Source organism: Orbicella faveolata, unplaced genomic scaffold (genome assembly GCF_042242905.1).
Source record: "Orbicella faveolata isolate gen_17 unplaced genomic scaffold, um_ofav_v1 contig_25, whole genome shotgun sequence".
Classification (NCBI taxonomy): domain Eukaryota; kingdom Metazoa; phylum Cnidaria; class Anthozoa; order Scleractinia; family Merulinidae; genus Orbicella; species Orbicella faveolata.
In genome coordinates, this window is record NW_028301553.1 from 16,071,983 (window position 1) to 16,091,721 (window position 19,739).

Sequence of the window (19,739 nt, forward strand, 5' to 3'; positions counted from 1 at the left end):
ATATCCCATGGCATTGGCAAGACAGACCCGTGATGATCACATTGCTGAGTGGACGGCCGGTGACCATGTTAGTGACAAAAACTGAACTTATAAAGCCGCCAAACGCCGGGGGATTTTGTTTAAAAGTTTCATATCGGACGAGATTTCAGGGAAGTGCAGTGTAGGGGTTGACAGTCGCGTGTACAGCATTGCGTTACTGACACAGTATAAACCTAGTAAGATTGCAAAAATCTAGTTTAATCTTTTAAAGAATTTACTTTTAATGTTTGCTCTATATAGTAATGACGGTCTAATATTTTCAAATTTGCTTTTTGCTCCTCGAAACGCGATTGCATCATCACCACATTTTTATCATCCTACATATTTGCACACAATTTTATTCATCTTTGACTTAAAAGTCGAAACGTCGTCACAAAATTTTTACCTTTTTAAACTTTTAACCAGATGGTTTTAAAGTTCTCATCAATGTTTTCGCAATGTTTAGTTGTTAAATTATATAGCAAACTTCTTCTTCCATGTAAAAACAAAATAAACAAAAATGAAATCATAGTCTTCGATTTTATCTGTTACGAGTCATCAGCTATATATATTCTACGGTATGAAGTAATCTATTCACATCAAGTCCTATTGCATTTAATTGTTCGTTATTTTTACTGGTGTATATATTAGCGCTATAGTTTCAATTCCAAGAGTTCTTTGATAACATTGTTAATAAATTTAAACCCACAAGCTATATTTGAAATTAACAGTCGGACTCTTTCCAAGAGGAAGCTGTCCTTCAGTCAGGCAGTGTTTCAACTCAGTGAAATTTCACTACATAATGTGTACCAGCATTTGGAAACAGTACAAGTACGTTTTATCCGGGAGTTCCACATCCAACTGGACAATGAACGGTAGACTAGGCAGGTTTTTCATTACCTCAATAGTGCCGATCATTGTATATTCCACGTTAGGCTCCAAGGGACATTTGATGTTGTGGTGTTCGCAAGCATTTGGATAAGGTACTTTCATTTCTATCATTCGCCCAAGAATAACGTACAAGTGTACGGTTGCTTCCTTGACCATTACTTTTGGAGTAAATTTGACTGTGGCGGTGACATTGCTTCCTTTCTTGAAAATATAGCGGCCCCTCGCATCTTTTTGAAAAGGTTCTATATCGACTGACGAAATATCGCTCTGGGACGCTTTTTTGCACTCTCTGTAGTCAATAGGGTTTCGAAGGGCCAAAGTATTGGAAAACACGACGATAGAGAGCAGGATGATTGCTGCGTTGTTCACGGCCATTTTGCTGGGCTTTTCAGTAAAACAAGGCTTGCTTGATCTGCCGGTCAATCCTTAAATGTACTCAGTTTAGGTGTGTGAAGTAGTTATGAGGGACCACATCCCATGACTGTCTTATTGCCTCGTGCAACCTCGTGCAATGCCGAATAAGGCAGGGAGAAATAATATTCCCTACCGCACCATAATCAGCTGAGTTGTGAGTTTAGTTCACTATCCAATGAAACTGAACAATGCGAAATATCTGAATCCTTGCGTCATATTTCATTAATTTTTCTCCCGTTTTTCTCCCGTAAACAAGTATTAGGAAATAGCCCAAAGAAAATATGCGCGTTGATTCTTCGGCTCATGTTCCCACAGCATTTCACGCTCTCCCAAACTTCCCCTCGTGTTTCTATTACACAATTAGATTGTGAGCTCGATAGTGTTTTCTATTTCTTAAATAATATAATTTCAATGAAACTCGTTATTTGAGCAATAAGTCAGAAGTCAGGTCAAGAAATTGTAGAAATCCGGTGAAACACTTTATTTAGTTGACTAATTTAATAACATATAAATCAAATATAAAGACATAATAATAAATCAAATTAAACCTCGTGACTGATGCTTGTGTTCCACGAGATGTCCTTCCCTCAAATGAACAATCTCGTGACTAACTCGCCCATTCCAGTTTATTGAAATAAATTGCTCGTTTATACTTACAGAGGAAATCTCGTAAATAATTCGGTTTTTGCTTTATGAACTGCATACCGCGTTTACCAGTGACAGCCCTCCTGTATCATTGTCAACGTCCATGGAGTGGGGTGTGTGTGAGTGTGTGTGTTTGTGTGTGTGTGTGGGGGGGGGGGGCGGGGGGGGGGGGGCGTGGCGTGGTGGGGGGGCCGGGGGGATTTACTCCCTTATATGGGCTATACAGGTATGTGCGGCCCCAAAGGGTTTTTTCTGAAGCAGTTTTGGTCAAAAACAGGGTATCGATTTTGGCCATTTTGGTCTCAAAGGGTATGGTTTTTACACTCTAGTCTTGAATTGGGTGATTTTCTTTTTAGAAGAAGCTTCTTCTTCATAATTATCGATAAGACGCCCTTCACAATGTTTTTAACACCGTTCTGAACTAGGCAACTAATTCATTATAAGGCAGGTCTGAAACAGGGTATTGATTTAAGGGTCAGGTCTTAAATAGGAAATCGAGTTTTTGGTTAGGTCATAACTAGGGTAGGGAAAATCACATATTTTGGTCTTAAATAGGGTTAGAGTTTTGGGAAGCGGGCCGCACACCCACACCTTATTTTTCTGGGAGTACCTCCCCCGTCGAAGTCAACGGAAGGCGGAAGCGATCGGCTTTACTTGCACAAGTTTGCGTGATTGCAAGAACGAGAGAGTATTGTTCGTCACGGTCTTGATTTCCTTTGTTTAAACCTGATGAATTATTACTGAAACAGAACAGAGTCTTTCAATTACAACTAACACACAGCCGCACTCTGTGCCTGTAAAATACTAATTTTTAACAATCAATTCGATCATGTCGAGGCGCACAATTAGATAGCACTAGACGCAGATGTACGCATTGCGGACGCATTCTTTTTTATATATAATTTCCTCCCGGCCCTCAGAAGGCGCTATTTCCAGTAAATACGGCGGCATGTTAAACTAGGTGCCCCTGACAAATTTTGTAAAATAGCCTGAACAAAGATTCAGTTCAAGTCTTAATGGCTCCTCACTAAACTAAACCAGGAGCCCATCACTAGGAGCGTGCAACTACCCCACATTCCTGCCACAGCGTTTTCACGGACCGATCTAGTTTTAGTTTGAATTTACCGCGAATTCAGACCCGCGCAGGAACCTCAGTGACCAATCACAAGCACGGACTTGCAAATAGCGAGGGAATTAGCGTATTTTATTATTCTATTTTTTATGATGTCGACATGTCCACTTGAGGCCGCCATTTTTTCCTTACCGCGATGTGCACTCATGAGGACTGGAACTGACCTATTTTGCCGGAAAAGAAGCCTAAAAATATACCAGTCTGTAAAAATGCCGTGACATAGACTTGGTAGATATGGGTATAGGAGTTGCACGCTCCTAGTGATGGGCTCCTGATTAAACATTAAGTTCCCGTGACTTTGCTTTTAAGTAACAATTCCAGTTATCTAGAATTCAGTTTTAAAGTCTTTCACCCGGGGGGGGGGGGGGGGGTACTTGGGTCAATCTTTGTTGGGTATGTGCCGCTGGCCTCTCAGAACCCCTATCCCTCTATGGCCAATTATAGGTCCCATCTTAGTCACTTTTAGGTAAATGTAATTTTCACGACCCCAACTTAGTCACTTTCTGTTTTTGCGTCTACCGTATAAATCCTTTTAACTAAGTCTTTCTAAAATGAATTGACACATTTAATAAACTGAATGAAGAACACTTTACTTTACAACTACACTATAAACATTCTGGTACATTTGCTTTCCGTAAACATTTACAAACATACCGTCATAAATAGTTGAAATGCAAACATTCTTCTTTAACGGTAACATTACACTAGCACTGACATTATAATAGCAGGAGGTGGAGGTGGAATTAATGTTCCTGTCAATGTCACGTTTAAAGCAAACAAGTCCCGAGCAAAGGACATCAAACGCTTATTACAGCAAAAGAAGATCCAAGTTATCTTAACTTCGATGGACGCAGAATAGCAATTTAATACCGTAACACGAATGTGGACTTTGTTCTGGACTATTGTGCAACTGGTTAATGTTTAAGTTGTGATTTCAAGGCCGGAAATGTAATGGGAGCCGTTTGTCAAATATTAAACAACAGCAATAAATACGGTAACATTTTTTTTCGGCGAATCTTTCCGTTTATAAATCACAACTTGCCAGAATTTTCTTACTCTCAAGATCCCGGAAAAGTGTAACCCCATTCTAGTCACTCTATAAAAAATGCTTGAAAAGGCGACCCCATTTTAGTCAGTCCAGTCGTGAAAATGCGACCCCATCCAGCGGCACATCCCCATTAGCCCATTTATAGGAAGTGCCCCCCCGCTCCGGGTCTTTCACGCTGTAGGTAGACCCCATACAGGGAAACGACGAACATGCGCTCCTTGAGCTCGAGCGCGTGCTTTTTGCTCTTTGGTTTTGGGCGTCGCAAACATTTTTCGCGCTCCGATCCGATCTTGCGGCTCGACTTCTGGGCAAGTCACCAATACCATTTGCACAGCGGAATCTCTAAAAAAGAGGAAAACTTGACTAAATCCCGTCCCCAAAGTCTGCGCAAAAATCAAAAACCGGAAAAAGAATGCCTGGTTCCGGTCTGAGTGTGCGCATGCGTTTAAGTCCGATATGCGCACGTACAGATCGCTGTGCCGGTGACCTCTGGGAAGGAGACTGATCCAACTTGATTTCTTCTCGATTTCCTTGTCAAGTCTCCGTGTTCAAAAATTCGAAAGACTGAAGAAAACAAATTAAATCGCCATATTTTGTCGTACCCGAGAAAATCAAAACTTATACTTATATTGAGAGAAAACGAAATTGTTAGGAACGGCTTGCATCTGTATAATTTCATTTTGACACGTTGGCTCTGAATTGAGCACATTTTTTACCACACCTATAAAAAAAACATATTCGACATGAACTATGACCTCGCCAGCGTCCCATGACTGAGGTATGATAGTGGCATGATCGATACGATCAATCTCATTATGCAATATGTAAAGTGAAAACAAAATTACCATACTGGCACCCACCAAGCGAAGGATTTCGATCAATTCTTTGAAATCTGATGGGATTTTAAGCAAATGGACTAAATATAAACGGACGGTTATTCCACGAGGAACAAGATAAAATTCTGACTTGGACTTATGAGTCTAAATGATCACGTAAGGCACAGCACAAGATCACTAAAAATTGCAAAAGGATTTTTTATTTTCCAAATAAATTGATATCTTTAAATTTTACGGTATATTATAGGTGATTTCAAACTTGCTTTTCTCTACGAAAAACTCCACTCAACAATTAACGTCGAAACGAACGGTCTCCGATATTTTATTTACTGTGGCAGCAGTCCGCTACATATGAATTTGTGCAAATGCTACATACCTAAGTCGTTCCATACTGCTAGTAAATGTCGTATCGGCACTGCTTCGATGAAATCTTCTACCAAAGCTATAAGCTATATTCAAAATCAACAGTCAGTTTCATTCCATCTACGAATTTGAATTACAACAACTTTTTTCTCTTCACGTTTCTTCATGCATGATAGCGTTCGAAACTAAAATTTCAAATCTCGTGAGCTTCCATCGCTCGACTCCGACACCTCAATCAGCAATTCTCATTGGAAATTTGAAACAGAACAAATACCCATCGTCCGGGAGTTTAAAATCCATCTGTGCAACGAGCTGAATCGAAGGGTATGCTGGCTTTATAGCGAGGGTAATCTCTAAGCTGTATGTTACCCCAGATTTCAGCGGACACTCGAGGCCGTGTTCTTTGCAGGCATCTGGTTGCTCTAGTGGGAAAGGGGTCTTGATTCCTTCAATGAACCCATACACCTGCAAGGTTCCATCGGTGACCATTTCTTCTGGAGAAAACTTGATCGTGGCAGTCACATTGGTTCCTTTGTGAAAGACGCACGGTTGACTCGGACATGGAGTCAAGTCGACCGAGATAAGTTTTCCCTCTAACGCTGTTACGTCAGAACAGTTAGCGAATTTGATAATGGTTCCGGCTGCTAAGGGGCTGCAAAGCACCAAGAGACAGCACACAATGACGGCTACTTTGTCTGCGACCATTTTCCGCGTTTCTTTCCAGCAATAGCTTGTTCGCTCAGATCAAACTGACGAGCACATGAACGGTTTGCGTGACATCGCGTGCCATATAAAATGTCACGTCTAGTACCCAGAGCCGTCTGTCCCCCATATGGCCGGTAAGGCCTTGGCGCGAGGAAATTCCTTTTTCAATCTGCGCATTCTCGCCTCCATAGCCCTTTTCGCTTCCCTTAGCCGGCGGGGTCTTGGTACGAGGAACGATGGCTCCGCCAGCTATAGAAGCGAAAAGGGCTATGGAGATGAGAATGTAATCGACGTTGCTCTTAGCGCCTCGGACGTGACTAAAAATACTGTCTGACTTTCAACACTCAAAATACTAGTACAGATCTACGGTGGCCCACAACTGTCACGGCAAAACAAAAAGTCACGGCACTACAAACTTAACTCACGGCAAGATAATGTTATCTGACGGCAAAACAAAATTAACTCACGGCAGTACACCATTAATTTACGGCAAAACGAAATTAACTCACGGCAGAACACCCCTAATTCACGGCAAAACAAAGTTAACTCACGGCAAAACAAAGAAAACGAGTTGGTCAGCGGTTGATCAGCGGTTGTTATTTGCTTTTCAAATGGTATGTCGTGTAACAGTAACACACTGCTCGCTCGGAAACCGCCATTTTTAGTGCAGTGTTCCTTATCTCGAGCTCATGACGTTTTGCAGCTCTTGTGGTTCGTTAGTCGATCAAAATGCCACCTTTTGCAAAGACTGTGGTAAAGGTGCGTTTCTTAATCTAAAGTATTCGTATTTGCGTCTCTTTTAGTTCCGAATAACGATAGGTACGTGAGAAGCTCGGTCAGTAATCCAAGAAATATATTAGATTTTGACCGTCTAACACAGCAATGGGTTCACGGAGTGCTATGACGTAAGAAGTGTCTTTTCAGTGCCTATCGTTATTCGGAACTAAAAGAGATGCAAATACGAATACTTTAGATTAAGAAACGCACCTTTACCACAGTCTTTGCAAAAGTTGGCATTTTGATCGACTAACGAACCACAAGAGCTGCAAAAATGAGCTCGAGATAAGGAACACTGCACTAAAAATGGCGGTTTCCGAGCGAGCAGTGTGTTACTGTTACACGACATACCATTTGAAAAGCAAATAACAACCGCTGATCAACCGCTGACCAACTCGTTTTCTTTGTTTTGCCGTAAGTTAACTTTGTTTTGCCGTGAATTAGGGGTGTTCTGCCCTGATTAATTTCGTTTTGCCGTAAATTAATGGTGTACTGCCGTGAGTTAATTTTGTTTTGCCGTCAGATAACATTATCTTGCCGTGAGTTAAGTTTGTAGTGCCGTGACTTTTTGTTTTGCCGTGACAGTTGTGGGCCACCGTACAGATCGCTGTCAAATTTCCCGCGAAAAGAACTCGTGGCGCGCGCGCGGGACCTTTACGGCCAAAGTTGTTGCGGCTGGCGGCCTGGAAATCCACTGACTAACACATGAAGTCATCGCTTTGTAAGTTGCGAAAACATCGTTATAAATTCAGGCCCAGAGTTCTTTTCTTACCCGAAAAGGCCACGAAATGTCAGCCAAAACTCCTTCCGAAAGTAACTCATGACTTAGCTTTTAGCTCTTGAAGAATAACATTTCTTTCGACCACGAACCCTCGTATTCCAGGGTTTCAACGTTTTTATGTTTCATGCCATTTAAGACAGTCATTCAGAGACTTTTGATTGTTGATCAGATGATTGCTGAACTTGTTTGCAGTGTTTTATATATATATGGTTTTGTTAACAGGGTTTTACCATATAGCATTCAAGCCTAAAATTTTCCAGGAGCTTAATCCCTTCCCAATATAAATATATTTTTCAACTGGAAAATTTCTTCGATACCGATAAGCTCCTGCGAAGATCAACTCCCCGGCAATAAGCCCACCAATGAAGAACTGGGTGAGGAGGAGGAAGGAGTGGGGAGGGGACCGGAGGAACGCGGTGTTGGAAGCGTAGTGGTGAGAGCACCCTACTCCCAGTAATGTGTCACGCTGGGCTTAATCCAGCATTAGGGCGGTTGTCGTCTTTAACCTTAAGGGTTTTTCTTAATCCTGACTTCAGTAACACGAGACATTTAGTGTGAATAGTTTATTGAGGATGCGTTAGTCAGCCATCTGATGTAGATGTATTCCGTCTTTTAAGAGATAACCTGTATCCTTGCAAATCACAACTATTTGTTATTACACTTAGTACCTGTGTTACGCCAGATACGAAAACCATTAAAAAAACACCCTTTAAATGTGGCCAAAAGATATGTGGAAACGTAGTCCTCATCTATTGCAGCAGCGAGAGCACGAGACCCCGAGGAAAGGCGTCGATAATTACAGGATTTACTCAAGCAGTATTTTTAACCATGTACTTTTACTTTTCCTCTGAGATATTTATACCTAAGTCTAGTTACTCTGTGAATCCGAGATTGAATGAAGTATATGTATATATGAATGTATTAGTAACGTAGAACATTTTACAATAATACCGTACAAGCTGTTATGACAAAAGTTTAATAAAAAGGCAGACGAGCACGAAGACAGACTAACCTAGAATGACCGAAATCCCACCAAAAGCCTTAATAGTTTCTGAACGTCCCATGATACCCCGCGAGCCTCTCCACCGTGCCGTCAAAATAACAATTCTGACTAATTGGTCCGTCACTGAATCGTCAGAAATTACATGCACGCGGAGGGATGTGGTACCACCTCAATAAACAAAACACCAGACTTTGCTCTTTTGTGTCACTTGAGTAAATACATTATTTAAATACCTATTCATAACATAATCCCAAAGTTCACAAAAAGAATTTTAATTTACAATTTACTGAAAGCAGAGGGAAGGGAAGCAACGATTAGTAATCCTTAAAAATACAAACTTCCAACTAATTGCACTCAGATATCAGAGCACGATTTCATTTCAAAGCAACATAAGTAGACAAAACATATTTCTAAATACATAACATCATCTAACTTTTTTATTTGCGTTTTCAGGAGCAAAGCTGTCGGAAAAGTCTATTTAGAGAAGTACCAAATTCAATGCGTGACTGCCAAACTCGTCAGTTAACGGCAGATGTTGTGTCCCTTATGCCTACATTCATTTGATTTGGACGCAAGTGAATGAAACAACCACACTACAACTGCCAATCGTCAGTTATTCCATATCTTGAAATAAAGTCTAGCCTTTTAGATGCTTCAAAGTTTCATTTCGTTTCAGAATATCGATTCCACCTCGAATATTTACAATAGCTGGAATAAAAGATTATTTCTACTTTAAGACTACTTTAGACTGTAAGAGACTTCACAACAAAAAAGTTGATTAAACTTGAAACAAACTGCAGCGGAGGAAGCCTTCCATTCAAGATTTCCTCCTCCAACTTTTTACCACATCTACCGACTCCTTCTCAAAGATTACTAAAAACACCACTCTTGTTCAGTATGAATCATATACTGCTTTCATCTTATGGACGTATGTTTTGTTTTTCACCGCCAATCAATAAGCTCTACGTTTCCCTTCAATTGCAAATTCAGTTACGTCTAAATAAACTGGCCATGGTGAAATTTTATACTTAACCAACGTTTGGCTTGGAACACTGATTAATAAGACACAGGAAGTGGGGCTGGATTGGCCATAATTACAGAAGAGAAAGCAACAACGTGGCAAGACAAGCCTTGGACTGTCATGCACAAAACAGGACGAAACTACGTGTAGGACGCGTTCCAACTGAATGCGTTCCAAGCTACGGGAGTTGAATGGAGCGGGCTCCTCTTGAAGGGGGTCAAAGCATTTGCACTGAGCCATCTACGTTGAAGGGCACTGTATGTGGACGTCCTATGCTCTTCCGGAGATGTAAAGGAATGACTATGTTGATGAACTTTCGAGTCAAACTTGAAAGTTTTTACAACGTTTGCAACTGTCGGATTTAGTGGGTGTAAGTATTTTCGGACGTTCGATACTGAGCTGCCTCTCGCTTTCTCAGATTGCAGTCCCCAAAGCCAAAGAAAGAACTAACGCACAACGCAAATCAATGGAGTTCAGTGATTCTACAGTTTCAGCATTTTTCTAAGTGTTTTCCTGAATTCCCTTTTACGAACGGAGTAAATAATAGGATTGCAGACCATGCTCAGAGAGTACAGCCAGTGAGCAGATAAGATCGCCTCTACAGCAGGAGTGCCTTTTGCGGCACGGTACATAGCTATTATCCACAATGGCAGGTAACAAAGAACGACTGCACCAGTTTTGATCACGACATCTCTGGCAGCCTTACCTTCTATGAGTAACTTGGAGAGTCTCATTAGGGTTTTTCCTGGAGGTCTCCTCTGTTTTTGTGCATGGCTTTCGTTTAGCTGCAGACGGGCTCCTGGCGTAAGGCCCTCGATGATTTGATATTTAGGATCTTCTGAGAAGTTATTCAGCTGAGAAGTTCCATGTAAGTTGGAAGATAGGAGGTGCTCCTCTTGGCCAGAATTTATCCGACATGTTCGCGCTTCAGTAAGGGCGTTGACTGAGTGTGAAATGAGTTTCTTATTTCTTCCTGGATGTTGCTTCTGATCCTCCACTCCAGATGAACTCTCCCCATGCATGGTACCATTTTCCATTTTTTTACGATACCTATCTTCTGCGGTAATTTTGTCTGAAGATGGTTGCTGGATGGAGCCCGTTTGCTCCATTATTTCTTTCTGCATTTGAGCCTCACAAACTCTCTTTTGTAAACCACTGCCATCTTCAAGAGTTGCTTACCGGCTTGGATAATTGGCTTCAGTATGATGGATCTGGACCTCCATTTTACCTGTTGTCTCTCCCTGGTCATTTTCCACTACTTGTGGTCGAGTGCATCGTTTTTCTATGTGATCAAGAAACTTCTTCCCTTTGGAACATCCACTTTTTACGTTATTACTGTTAATCTGGTTTGGGCCGGCCTCTCTTGTGTCGACAGATAGAAATTGGGCTTCATGTGCATTTCTTCTCTCACAAACGACCTCATTCTTGTAACTGGTGAAGTCATTAGGTTCTGGTTGATATGGACGGTTTTCTTCACCTTCATTTCTGTGGTTTTACAGCGTGTTATGCACAATCACATTTAGCGTCTGAGGAGAGATGGTCAACATTTTCTGCGATAAATGTTCATTTTTGCGTTGCTCATCGTGTTGCTTTGGATTTAGGTCTTCTCTGGAGCATTGTTGTTGGCTCGGATAATCCAGCGATTTTGAATTCGTCCCCTCGCTCTTGGGGCCGCAAACGCCTTTATTTATTATTTCAACGCTGCGTTGAACCCGATGGACAACTTTGAGCACTTGGTAGTTTGGAATAACGATCACTCCAAGTGGCACAAGAAATGTGATGATTGATAGTGGAATTGTTGTTAAGCCCTCCCACTTCTGCTCGCATGCGAAAATATCCGGGTTGTATACAAAATCTCCCCATCCGAGGAACGGGGCAAGAGAGATAAGGACTGGTAAAATCCATAGCAGTACCACTACGAGAAAGGCTCTTTTCTTTATAGTGCGGCTACTGTAGTGGAGCGGCCCTCTAACGATGGCTTCGTATCGCTCGGAAGACACAGCGCACAGATGGAGACAGGTACTGAGGTGAAGAACTCGGATGATGAAAGCAGCTCCATGGCACCAATTGGTACCAAAGATCCATTTCTCTGCAGCGCTGACTGTAGTGCGACTACTTCCTACCAGTGATGCGAAAATCCAATCTGAAAACGCCAAACCGGCTAACAGAAAGTGACGCATGTGTCGAAAGTCGCGATACAAAATCACCACGAGTAAAACGAGAAGATTTCCAACGTAATGTGCTGAGACCAAAGAGCACGGCAAACACTATCATCATGCAAGCAACGACCTAACATTACCCAAATATTGAGTGTTTGCCACCGAACGACGACTGCCTGGTTTGTATTTAATTGGACTTGAAATTCATGTTTCAATATCGAAAAGGAGACAAATAATGTGCTTCAAAGGAAGCTCGTTTCCTTGAAATTAGTTAGTAGTTCAATGCATGCACCGGATAACCGGTGAACGAATCTACAAAAGAATGGGTAGACTGACAAAAGAAATCCATATGATTCTGTTTTTGTTTTTCTCTTTCCGTCTCCTTTTTTGCCAAAATGTTTTCATTGAACCCTCAAATCACGGGAATGAATGAATAAAAGACTGTTTTTATAATTACGTTTTAAAGAGTATTTAGGTTAAATAAAACTAATTGGGTATTTGTTTTTGTAATCTGTATTACGTGGCAAATATTTTTACCAGGCAAAAACTAAGTTTTAAGAAGAAAAACCTCTCATTATCCGTATAATGGTCTTTACGGCCGTCAGCTTGAAGCCAACGTCAGATTGAAAAACCAGAAAAGAGCCATCTTGATGCTTGAAGGCGGATATTATGGAGACACTAGTTTAAACGGTAACTAACGGTTGTTCAATTTCTCTGTTGTAAACAGGGACTCCTCCAGTTACCGTTTTAACATTGTCGGCGTTAATTATCAGGTCGTGAGTAGTGTTTTTAGACCAAACTTCAGCTGCCTACTAGTAAGAAATCTGTACTGGTGCAAACTTGGTAAATTATCGATTCTGGCCAAACGAAGAATTAGAGATTACCTTTTTTCTTACTGAAAAAAAAAAAAAAAGACGTATGCCAACTACTTGTTTGTTTTGTTTATTACTCAATCCTTTATAGTTCTCAATCTGATAAAAAATACTATAACATCCTGATCACCTGCAATATTTTTTCAAGACGTTTGAGCAATCATAGCGCTTTTCAAACAAAGGGAACTATATACTCACTCTTGTCACTAATGCCGTTTGCTTCTTGTGCTGTGAAAAAGTGAATTATTCCTTATTTTTTGATGAATGCATCTGAATTGATAATTATTCGAGAGAAAGGCAACAGAATAAACAGGAAAATGATGTTTTCCGCTTAGTTTCGTTTGCCGTACGTCATTTCTCGTGAATGTACGTTGGCAGCTTACGAGCAGCTCAACATTCAAGGTTGTGGCCCTCGCAAGCATCTGGTTGCTGTATGGCCCTCGCAAGCATCTGGTTGCTGTAGTGAGAGAGGGATCTTGATTCCTACAATGATCCCATACACCTCCAAGGTTCCATCGGTGACCATTTCTTCTGGAGAAAACTTGATCGTGGCAGTCACATTGGTTCCTCTATAAAAAAGATAAGGTACAGTCTCACAAGGAGTTATGTCGACCGAGAGAAGTTTGCCCTCGACCGCTTCTACGTCAGTACAGTTTCCTGCTATGATAATGGTTCCGGCTGCTAAGGTGCTGCAAAGCACCCAGAGACGGCAAGATCAACCGGGCATTGCTCCAGATCGACCGCGCGCGAGAGGTTTGCCCTCGTCTGCTTTTACGTCAGTACACTGACGTTAATTTTAGCTGGAATTCTAGTCCTGAGAAAAGCCGTAATAGTGAACACGTGCAAAATTACGATAATTTCGCTGTGATGATATCGATGACGTACTGTTTAATCATAAAATTCTGCCTTTTTAAGAAAACGAGGATATCGGTGGGGAATTTTTCATGTTTTTGGAACAAAACCTTGCTTCGGCTACGTCCTGCAACTTACCTGCATCGTCACCGAATAATAGTGGTATCTATTATTGAGCACCGCGTTCAGTAAGAGTTCCATTTAAAAATGGGAATGCATTATCCTTTGGGGGATATTCTGCAATCGCCCCTCTAAAAAAATGTTTTTTTTTCAAATCGACTTTGTCCTTGGCGCCTCGGACGTGACTCTCCCACTTTCAGCACTCAAAATACTCATATAAATCGCTGCTAAATTTCGTGCGAAGAGGACCCGACCTTTACGGCCAAAGTTTCCGCTCCTGGCGGCCTAAAAAGCCGCTGACTAGCACAAGAATTGATCGATTTGCAAGTTGCCGCAATATCGTTATCTATTCCCACTGCAGACCTCTTTTTATATTCACTCGTAAAATTTCGATAATTAGCTCCGAAGAAAAAGTCCCATCCGAAAAGACCCCAAATGTCAGACACAAAAGTTCTTCCGAAAATAACTCCTTACTTAGTTTCAGTTGTTGAAAAATAACGTTTCTTTGGATTGGGAACCCTCGTACTCCAGGTTTTGTTTTATATATGTTTCATGTCATTTAATACAGCAATTCAGAGACTTTTGATCGTAGATCTGATGACTGCTGAACTTGGTTTCTGTATTTTATATGGTTTTGCTAACAGGGTTTTGCCATGCAGTATTCAATTTTTTAGGAGCATAATCCCTTCCTAACATAAATATATATTTTTCAAATGGAATGTTCCTTCAATTCCGAGAAGCTCCTCAGAGCATCATCTTCCCGAAAATAATTCTGTGAAACGGGAGCCGGGCGGAAGCGTTTAAGGCGTGGTGGGGAGAGCGCCCTGCTCCCAGTAATGTGTCACGCTGGGCTCAATCCAGCGTGAAGTCGGTTGTTATCTTAACCTCGAGGGTTTTTCTTAATAATAATAATAATAATAATAATAATAATAATAAAAAATAGTAATAGTAATAGTAATAATAATAATAATTATGATGATGATAATTTAATTTAATAAAAAAAGAGGAGTGTTTATTGTGACAAAAACTAGAGCTAAGCTTAATAATAATAATAGTAATAATAATAATAATAATAATAATAATAATAATTAAAGCGTATATAGCGCAATTTTCCATGACGCACATGATGAAATGCGCTTGACTATTAGATAAAGTGATTAAAAATAAATAAAATATACAAAATTAATTGTTATCTTTCTGCTATCCAGACTTTTCGGTAATATACATCCATATTCATTAGGGCAATATGTCAGCATCACAATAACGCGACGGCAAATTTTTACGTTGAATTTCGTATTAATACCATCGAATTCAAACAACATTTTCACTTCACATTTAAATTCACATGAGCGACTCTGTTGTGGTGCACTTTCAGTCACGGGCGGTTTAGATTACAGAGTGAACACAGCAGGAACAGTGTCACTAAGATTCAAGGGTTGGCTGCCTGTCTTTCTGGATAAATGACTGTAATAGGCCATTTCCTAGTTCCTTGTGCCTCTGTTTCAAAACGAGTCTTCTTGCAAAACCTTTGTTACGAAAATGAGTTTGATTTGCATGAAAATGAACCTGTAGGCGGAGCTCATTTTCATATGAATGGATTTACACGCAGACCCGTTTTGACACAGAGGCAAAAGTCAACTCGAAAATGGCCTATTTACTTGGTTTTTGTTGTATGTTTTGTTATAAAGCAATAATGAAAACAATATGGCAGTACTTTAGTGTAGTGTAACGATTAAATACCCTCTCCTAACTGAAGCAGTTTTGGCAATATATTTTCACCCCTATTTCAATAAAGCTCGAGAGCACCCTTACTGTGTCAGCCGGCATAAGCGTCCTTGAGCACTTTTTGCGAGCGTTGCGTGACCATGACATCCCAAAAACGGCTGCGCATGCAGAGGGGAGACTACGGTACCTGGCGCTAGCGCTTATTATACCATTTCCTCAGTTGCCGGGAATTTGTTTTTGGCTTCTTAAATCAATAGATTAAAACACATTTTCCTTGCGTCAAAACTGCCGATGTCAAGAAAAAAAATTGTGGGGAGTGTTGCGTGACATCCCCAAAAGCAGCTGTGGATGAAACTACAGCTACCGAAGCTAAACTAAAAACACCCCTGGCGTTACATTGAATCATAACGGTACCGCTGGTGCAAAAGAAATGAATCAGTGGGACAAAGTGAAATGTAGGATATGGAGTACAATTAAGCAGTGTGTTTGCAGAAAAACTCTGCAAAAATAACAGTAGTCTTTCGAAATTTCAGCAAAAAACAATCATACGGTTATCCAACGTGGGTGGGAACTTAAACACAAAGCTCACACAAGCGTGCATACAAGCGCGAAACCTCTAAAATGTCCAAGTTATGTCTAGTTTTTCTCACATATAACTGTAACATACAGATGCATTCTTCAACTTTCATATTTGATTCATATTGATCTCTTCGACAACAATTCTGGGATTCAAATCAACTCTGATAAATGGAACTTTCGGTGCTCCCTGATGACCGACGCAGTCCTCTACCCACAATTCCACTGACACTTCTCCAGCGGGGAGTGCGCAGTAGCCTTCAAGTCTCACGTGACGGTACTCCATGCCAGCGAACACCTTGATGCCTTGTAGCCTGGCCTCGATGTTGGCTCTCTGACACTCGATGGCGTCAAACGCAAAGAACCACCGCTTGCAGCAGGAGTTGCAGAAGCCAACGCGCATGCTCCCTTCGAAGGTCACGTGTAAAACAGTATTTTCACTTTGTTTGTTGAAAACACACTCCTGAGGAAACAAATAACGCGGGGGAGATTGGTTTATACTAACGGAGAAATTCTCGTGCTTGCGCATACGTTTCTTGTTGTTTATATGGACATTCTCAAACTCATTAATAATTCATCAAGTTTAAACAAAGGAAATCATGACCGTGACGGTATTTGGATATTTGATCTTAATTAGCATAGGTTTTTACGATTTTAATTCTCCGTTTTCTCCTTAGTTTTAGTCTCGATTGAGAAGATATATCAAACACTCAAGACCGTGTTTAACCACATTTCCAAACACCTCGAAGTTCGTCAAAAATACTCCGCTGCGCGTCGTATTTTCAGCTCTCTTCTCGGAGTTTGGAAATGTGGTCAAACACGGTCTTTCGTGTTTGATATATTACCTCTCGTACTTGCAAAAGACTTACTTAATTTTATATCCTATTTCTTATTTATAACTGATGTAGCTTTTGCAAGAAGTGAAGACTGTAGGCAATAGAACATGTGAAATATATACACAAACAAAAAAGAGGAATTAAATTCGGACTTCAGCGACGAAACCGATCGATGAATCATCTCCTAGGACCCGACCGCACTAATGCGTTTTCGTATGAAAACGCATACTTTTTGATGCATTTTCACCTATCGTCTACACTAACACGAACGAAAACGCAGATGAAAACGGAGCCTTTCGAAAACGATTTCAAAAAGCGTAGTCTTTGATGGTTTTGAAAACGCTCCATTTCTAGTGTGGGCAGGTGAAAACAGAGGCTTTTGAAAATGGTGTCGAACAAAGTGTCATATACTGTCGTTTCCATCAGCGTTTTCGGGCGTTTCACTGTGGACGATGGGCGAAAAAGTATAAAAAAATAGGCGTTTTCGAATGTAAACGAATTAGTGTGGACAGGTGGAAACACAACGAAAGCGCTAGTGTGATCGAAAATATTTTGCTTCATTTTGGTTGAGACGTAAACGGATACTTTAAAAAACTCATCAGTCTGGTCGGGGCCTTAGTTAAGGAGAGGGATTTACCGTTTATCTAACAACAACAACTAACCTTAAGCAAGCCGTATTGTTGTAGGGGATCATGTTTCCACGAACATGTTTTCCAGCTGTGTATGGACCCGGAATTTCCTGGCTGTCCTTTAGAGCCTTTGACGCCGGGAAATCCCCGGGACCCCTTTGTTCCCTTAAATCCCTCCAATCCCTGTTCTCCCGGAAAACCTTTAGGACCGTTCCTTCCCGGCAGTCCTTTGGGTCCGAGTGCTCCTGGAAACCCTGCAAAGAAATAGGGCTTTGTCATGGACGGTGCAATCGTTTTCCAAGTTTGTCATTCGCAATTTGTCTTAATCTTCCTCGGTGTTTCTTATTTTCAGTTATTATCATTTCTGGGTACTTTCCTATCTGAGAAACTGACATAATATTGAGATTTCCTTCCATGTAATTTTGTGGTTGAGAAGATTCGTGACAAAGCTTCGAATTCTGTAAGGTTGCAAAGTTTGAATTTTGATTATGACAAGTGAGAGGTTATCGCTGTGGATCAAGCATTCCCGATTTAGTTCTTTGCACCGAAAGCAGTCCCACCTTACGTTGTTGTCACTTCACGCTTGAGGGAATAAAAAAAAAAGCGAGGTTCCTCGTAGTCTACAGTTTTGTGCCCAGAAGTATGACCGTGACGGTGCTTGGATATCTGATCTTAATTAGGTTTTTAAGATTTTACTTCTCCGTTTTCTCTTTAGTATTAGTTTCGATTGAGAAGATATATCAAACACTCAAGACAGTGTTTGACCACATTTCCAAACAAATGTGACAAAGACGGCGCCTAAGTGGCCAAGACTGTTTAAGAAATTGTTACCGAGTAAAAGCAAAACAAATCTACAATACCTAGCTGGCCGCTCCTTCCTTTTGGTCCAGGAAGAGGAAAAGGGTCTACTATGTAGCTGAATCCTTTGGGGCCTCTCTCGCCTCTAATTCCCTTAATACCGGGTACGCCGGCTGGTCCTGGATTCCCTGGGGCCCCGATAACTCCAGGGGATCCGATAAAGTCTTGCTTACATTTGGTTTCAACCTGAAAGCGAAATAAAATAGATGGAAATAAAATTAAACACAGTAAATTAAAACTGTGATAGATTATCAAAAATGTGTAGTTTTAAAGCAATCTTAACTTTCTTATTGGATGGTACAGAGAAGAAATCACGCGACATGAGATAAAATAAAGGTCAGACTCAAAACGAAACAAACACATACAAACAACAAAGAAACAACCCACACAAAAGAGGAACCGGATGAAAAGTGCAAAAAGTAATCTCTGTGAACCAAGCTGTCCTCGCTGTAAGTTCTTTATACCGAAAGCAGCTCTCTTTTCATTATTCTTAGTCCATCAAGTTCACGGTTTTATCGTTTCAAGCTTGACGGTCGACTAAGAAAAACTGTGAGGTTACTTAGTCCGTGCTCAGATAAGCAGTGTGGTTGGAAGCTTATTCGAGTTTTATTAGCTTATTTCAGACAGGCTCCCTGAGTGTCAACACCGACATCATATCACAGTATATCGTTTAAATTTAATTCAAATTTAGAAATCATTTTAAGTTACATCAGTGCAATTTTACCTCTTGACACAGAAGTCTTCCCCAACGGATTGTGCTTTGCGGCTGCACCACTTGGTAAAAGACGGACAAGATGATCAATCTTAAAATTCGTGTCATGTTGATTGCATGAAAAACGGTCAAACTGCGGAAAATAATTAAACATAATCAGCGACGAAATAGTAATGGAAATTAAAACGAACAATATAAAAACCGATTTTTAGTGCCCCCTTTTATCTACAAGAAAAATAACCCACGCTTTATTCCCTGTTGGATAACACGGGATTCACTTTACATCGTGCGCGCGCGGGAGTGAAGCGCGCGCGTGTAGGACGCAAATGTGACACCGCGTGCACTCTGCACTGTGTCTTTCGTGGGTGCATGATTCTATGCTGTGTTTGCAGCGAAAGAAAGAAACTTTTGGCTTGAGCTCAATGACATGAATGAAATTAAGATCTGGACTGACAAAACCGTCTTGGCAAATTGAAACTAGCCGCCACAACCAACGCTTTGTATCAGAGCTCTCAGCAAGTTAGTATCAAGGGTGAGAAAACAGAAGGTTAACGACTATTACAAAGAGACTTTATGTGATGTAAAAGGTCCTTACCTGTTAAGATTGTCTCCTGTGGCCGCAATTTCGATTATCTGAATGGAGTTTTGAAAATGATCACAGCGCGACGAGCTGATTTGTAACTTCTGCCTTGTTGATGTGGATATCATGTGTCTGTACTTTCTGGCTCGTGTTAATCATTTGTTATTTGAACCTATCTATGCATTA

The 19,739-nt window shown here is 40.8% G+C and overlaps 3 protein-coding genes and 1 pseudogene across 3 annotated transcripts; all 4 read right to left on the reverse strand.

Annotated features, from left to right (window-relative positions):
- Positions 1-216: 216 nt before the first annotated feature.
- On the reverse strand, positions 217-1,364 carry LOC110052907 (NPC intracellular cholesterol transporter 2 homolog a-like). The gene has a single exon (XM_020759096.2). It carries the CDS (start codon positions 1,282-1,284, stop codon positions 814-816), a length of 471 nt encoding a protein of 156 aa, XP_020614755.2. The 5' UTR covers positions 1,285-1,364; the 3' UTR covers positions 217-813.
- Positions 1,365-5,162: 3,798 nt separating this feature from the next.
- LOC110052906 (NPC intracellular cholesterol transporter 2-like) lies at positions 5,163-6,131 on the reverse strand. Its single transcript, XM_020759095.2, has one exon. The coding sequence runs from the start codon at positions 6,050-6,052 to the stop codon at positions 5,579-5,581; it is 474 nt and encodes a 157-aa protein (XP_020614754.1). The 5' UTR covers positions 6,053-6,131; the 3' UTR covers positions 5,163-5,578.
- A 3,907-nt stretch (positions 6,132-10,038) lies between these two features.
- LOC110052886 (uncharacterized) lies at positions 10,039-12,000 on the reverse strand (annotated as a pseudogene).
- A 2,805-nt stretch (positions 12,001-14,805) lies between these two features.
- On the reverse strand, positions 14,806-19,713 carry LOC110052888 (uncharacterized). The gene is made up of 5 exons (XM_020759079.2): positions 19,569-19,713; positions 18,986-19,106; positions 18,264-18,447; positions 17,437-17,657; positions 14,806-16,401 (listed from the first exon to the last, which is right to left on the reverse strand). The coding sequence occupies exons 1-5, from the start codon at positions 19,679-19,681 to the stop codon at positions 16,048-16,050; spliced, it is 993 nt and encodes a 330-aa protein (XP_020614738.2). The 5' UTR covers positions 19,682-19,713; the 3' UTR covers positions 14,806-16,047.
- Between the last annotated feature and the right edge of the window lie 26 nt (positions 19,714-19,739).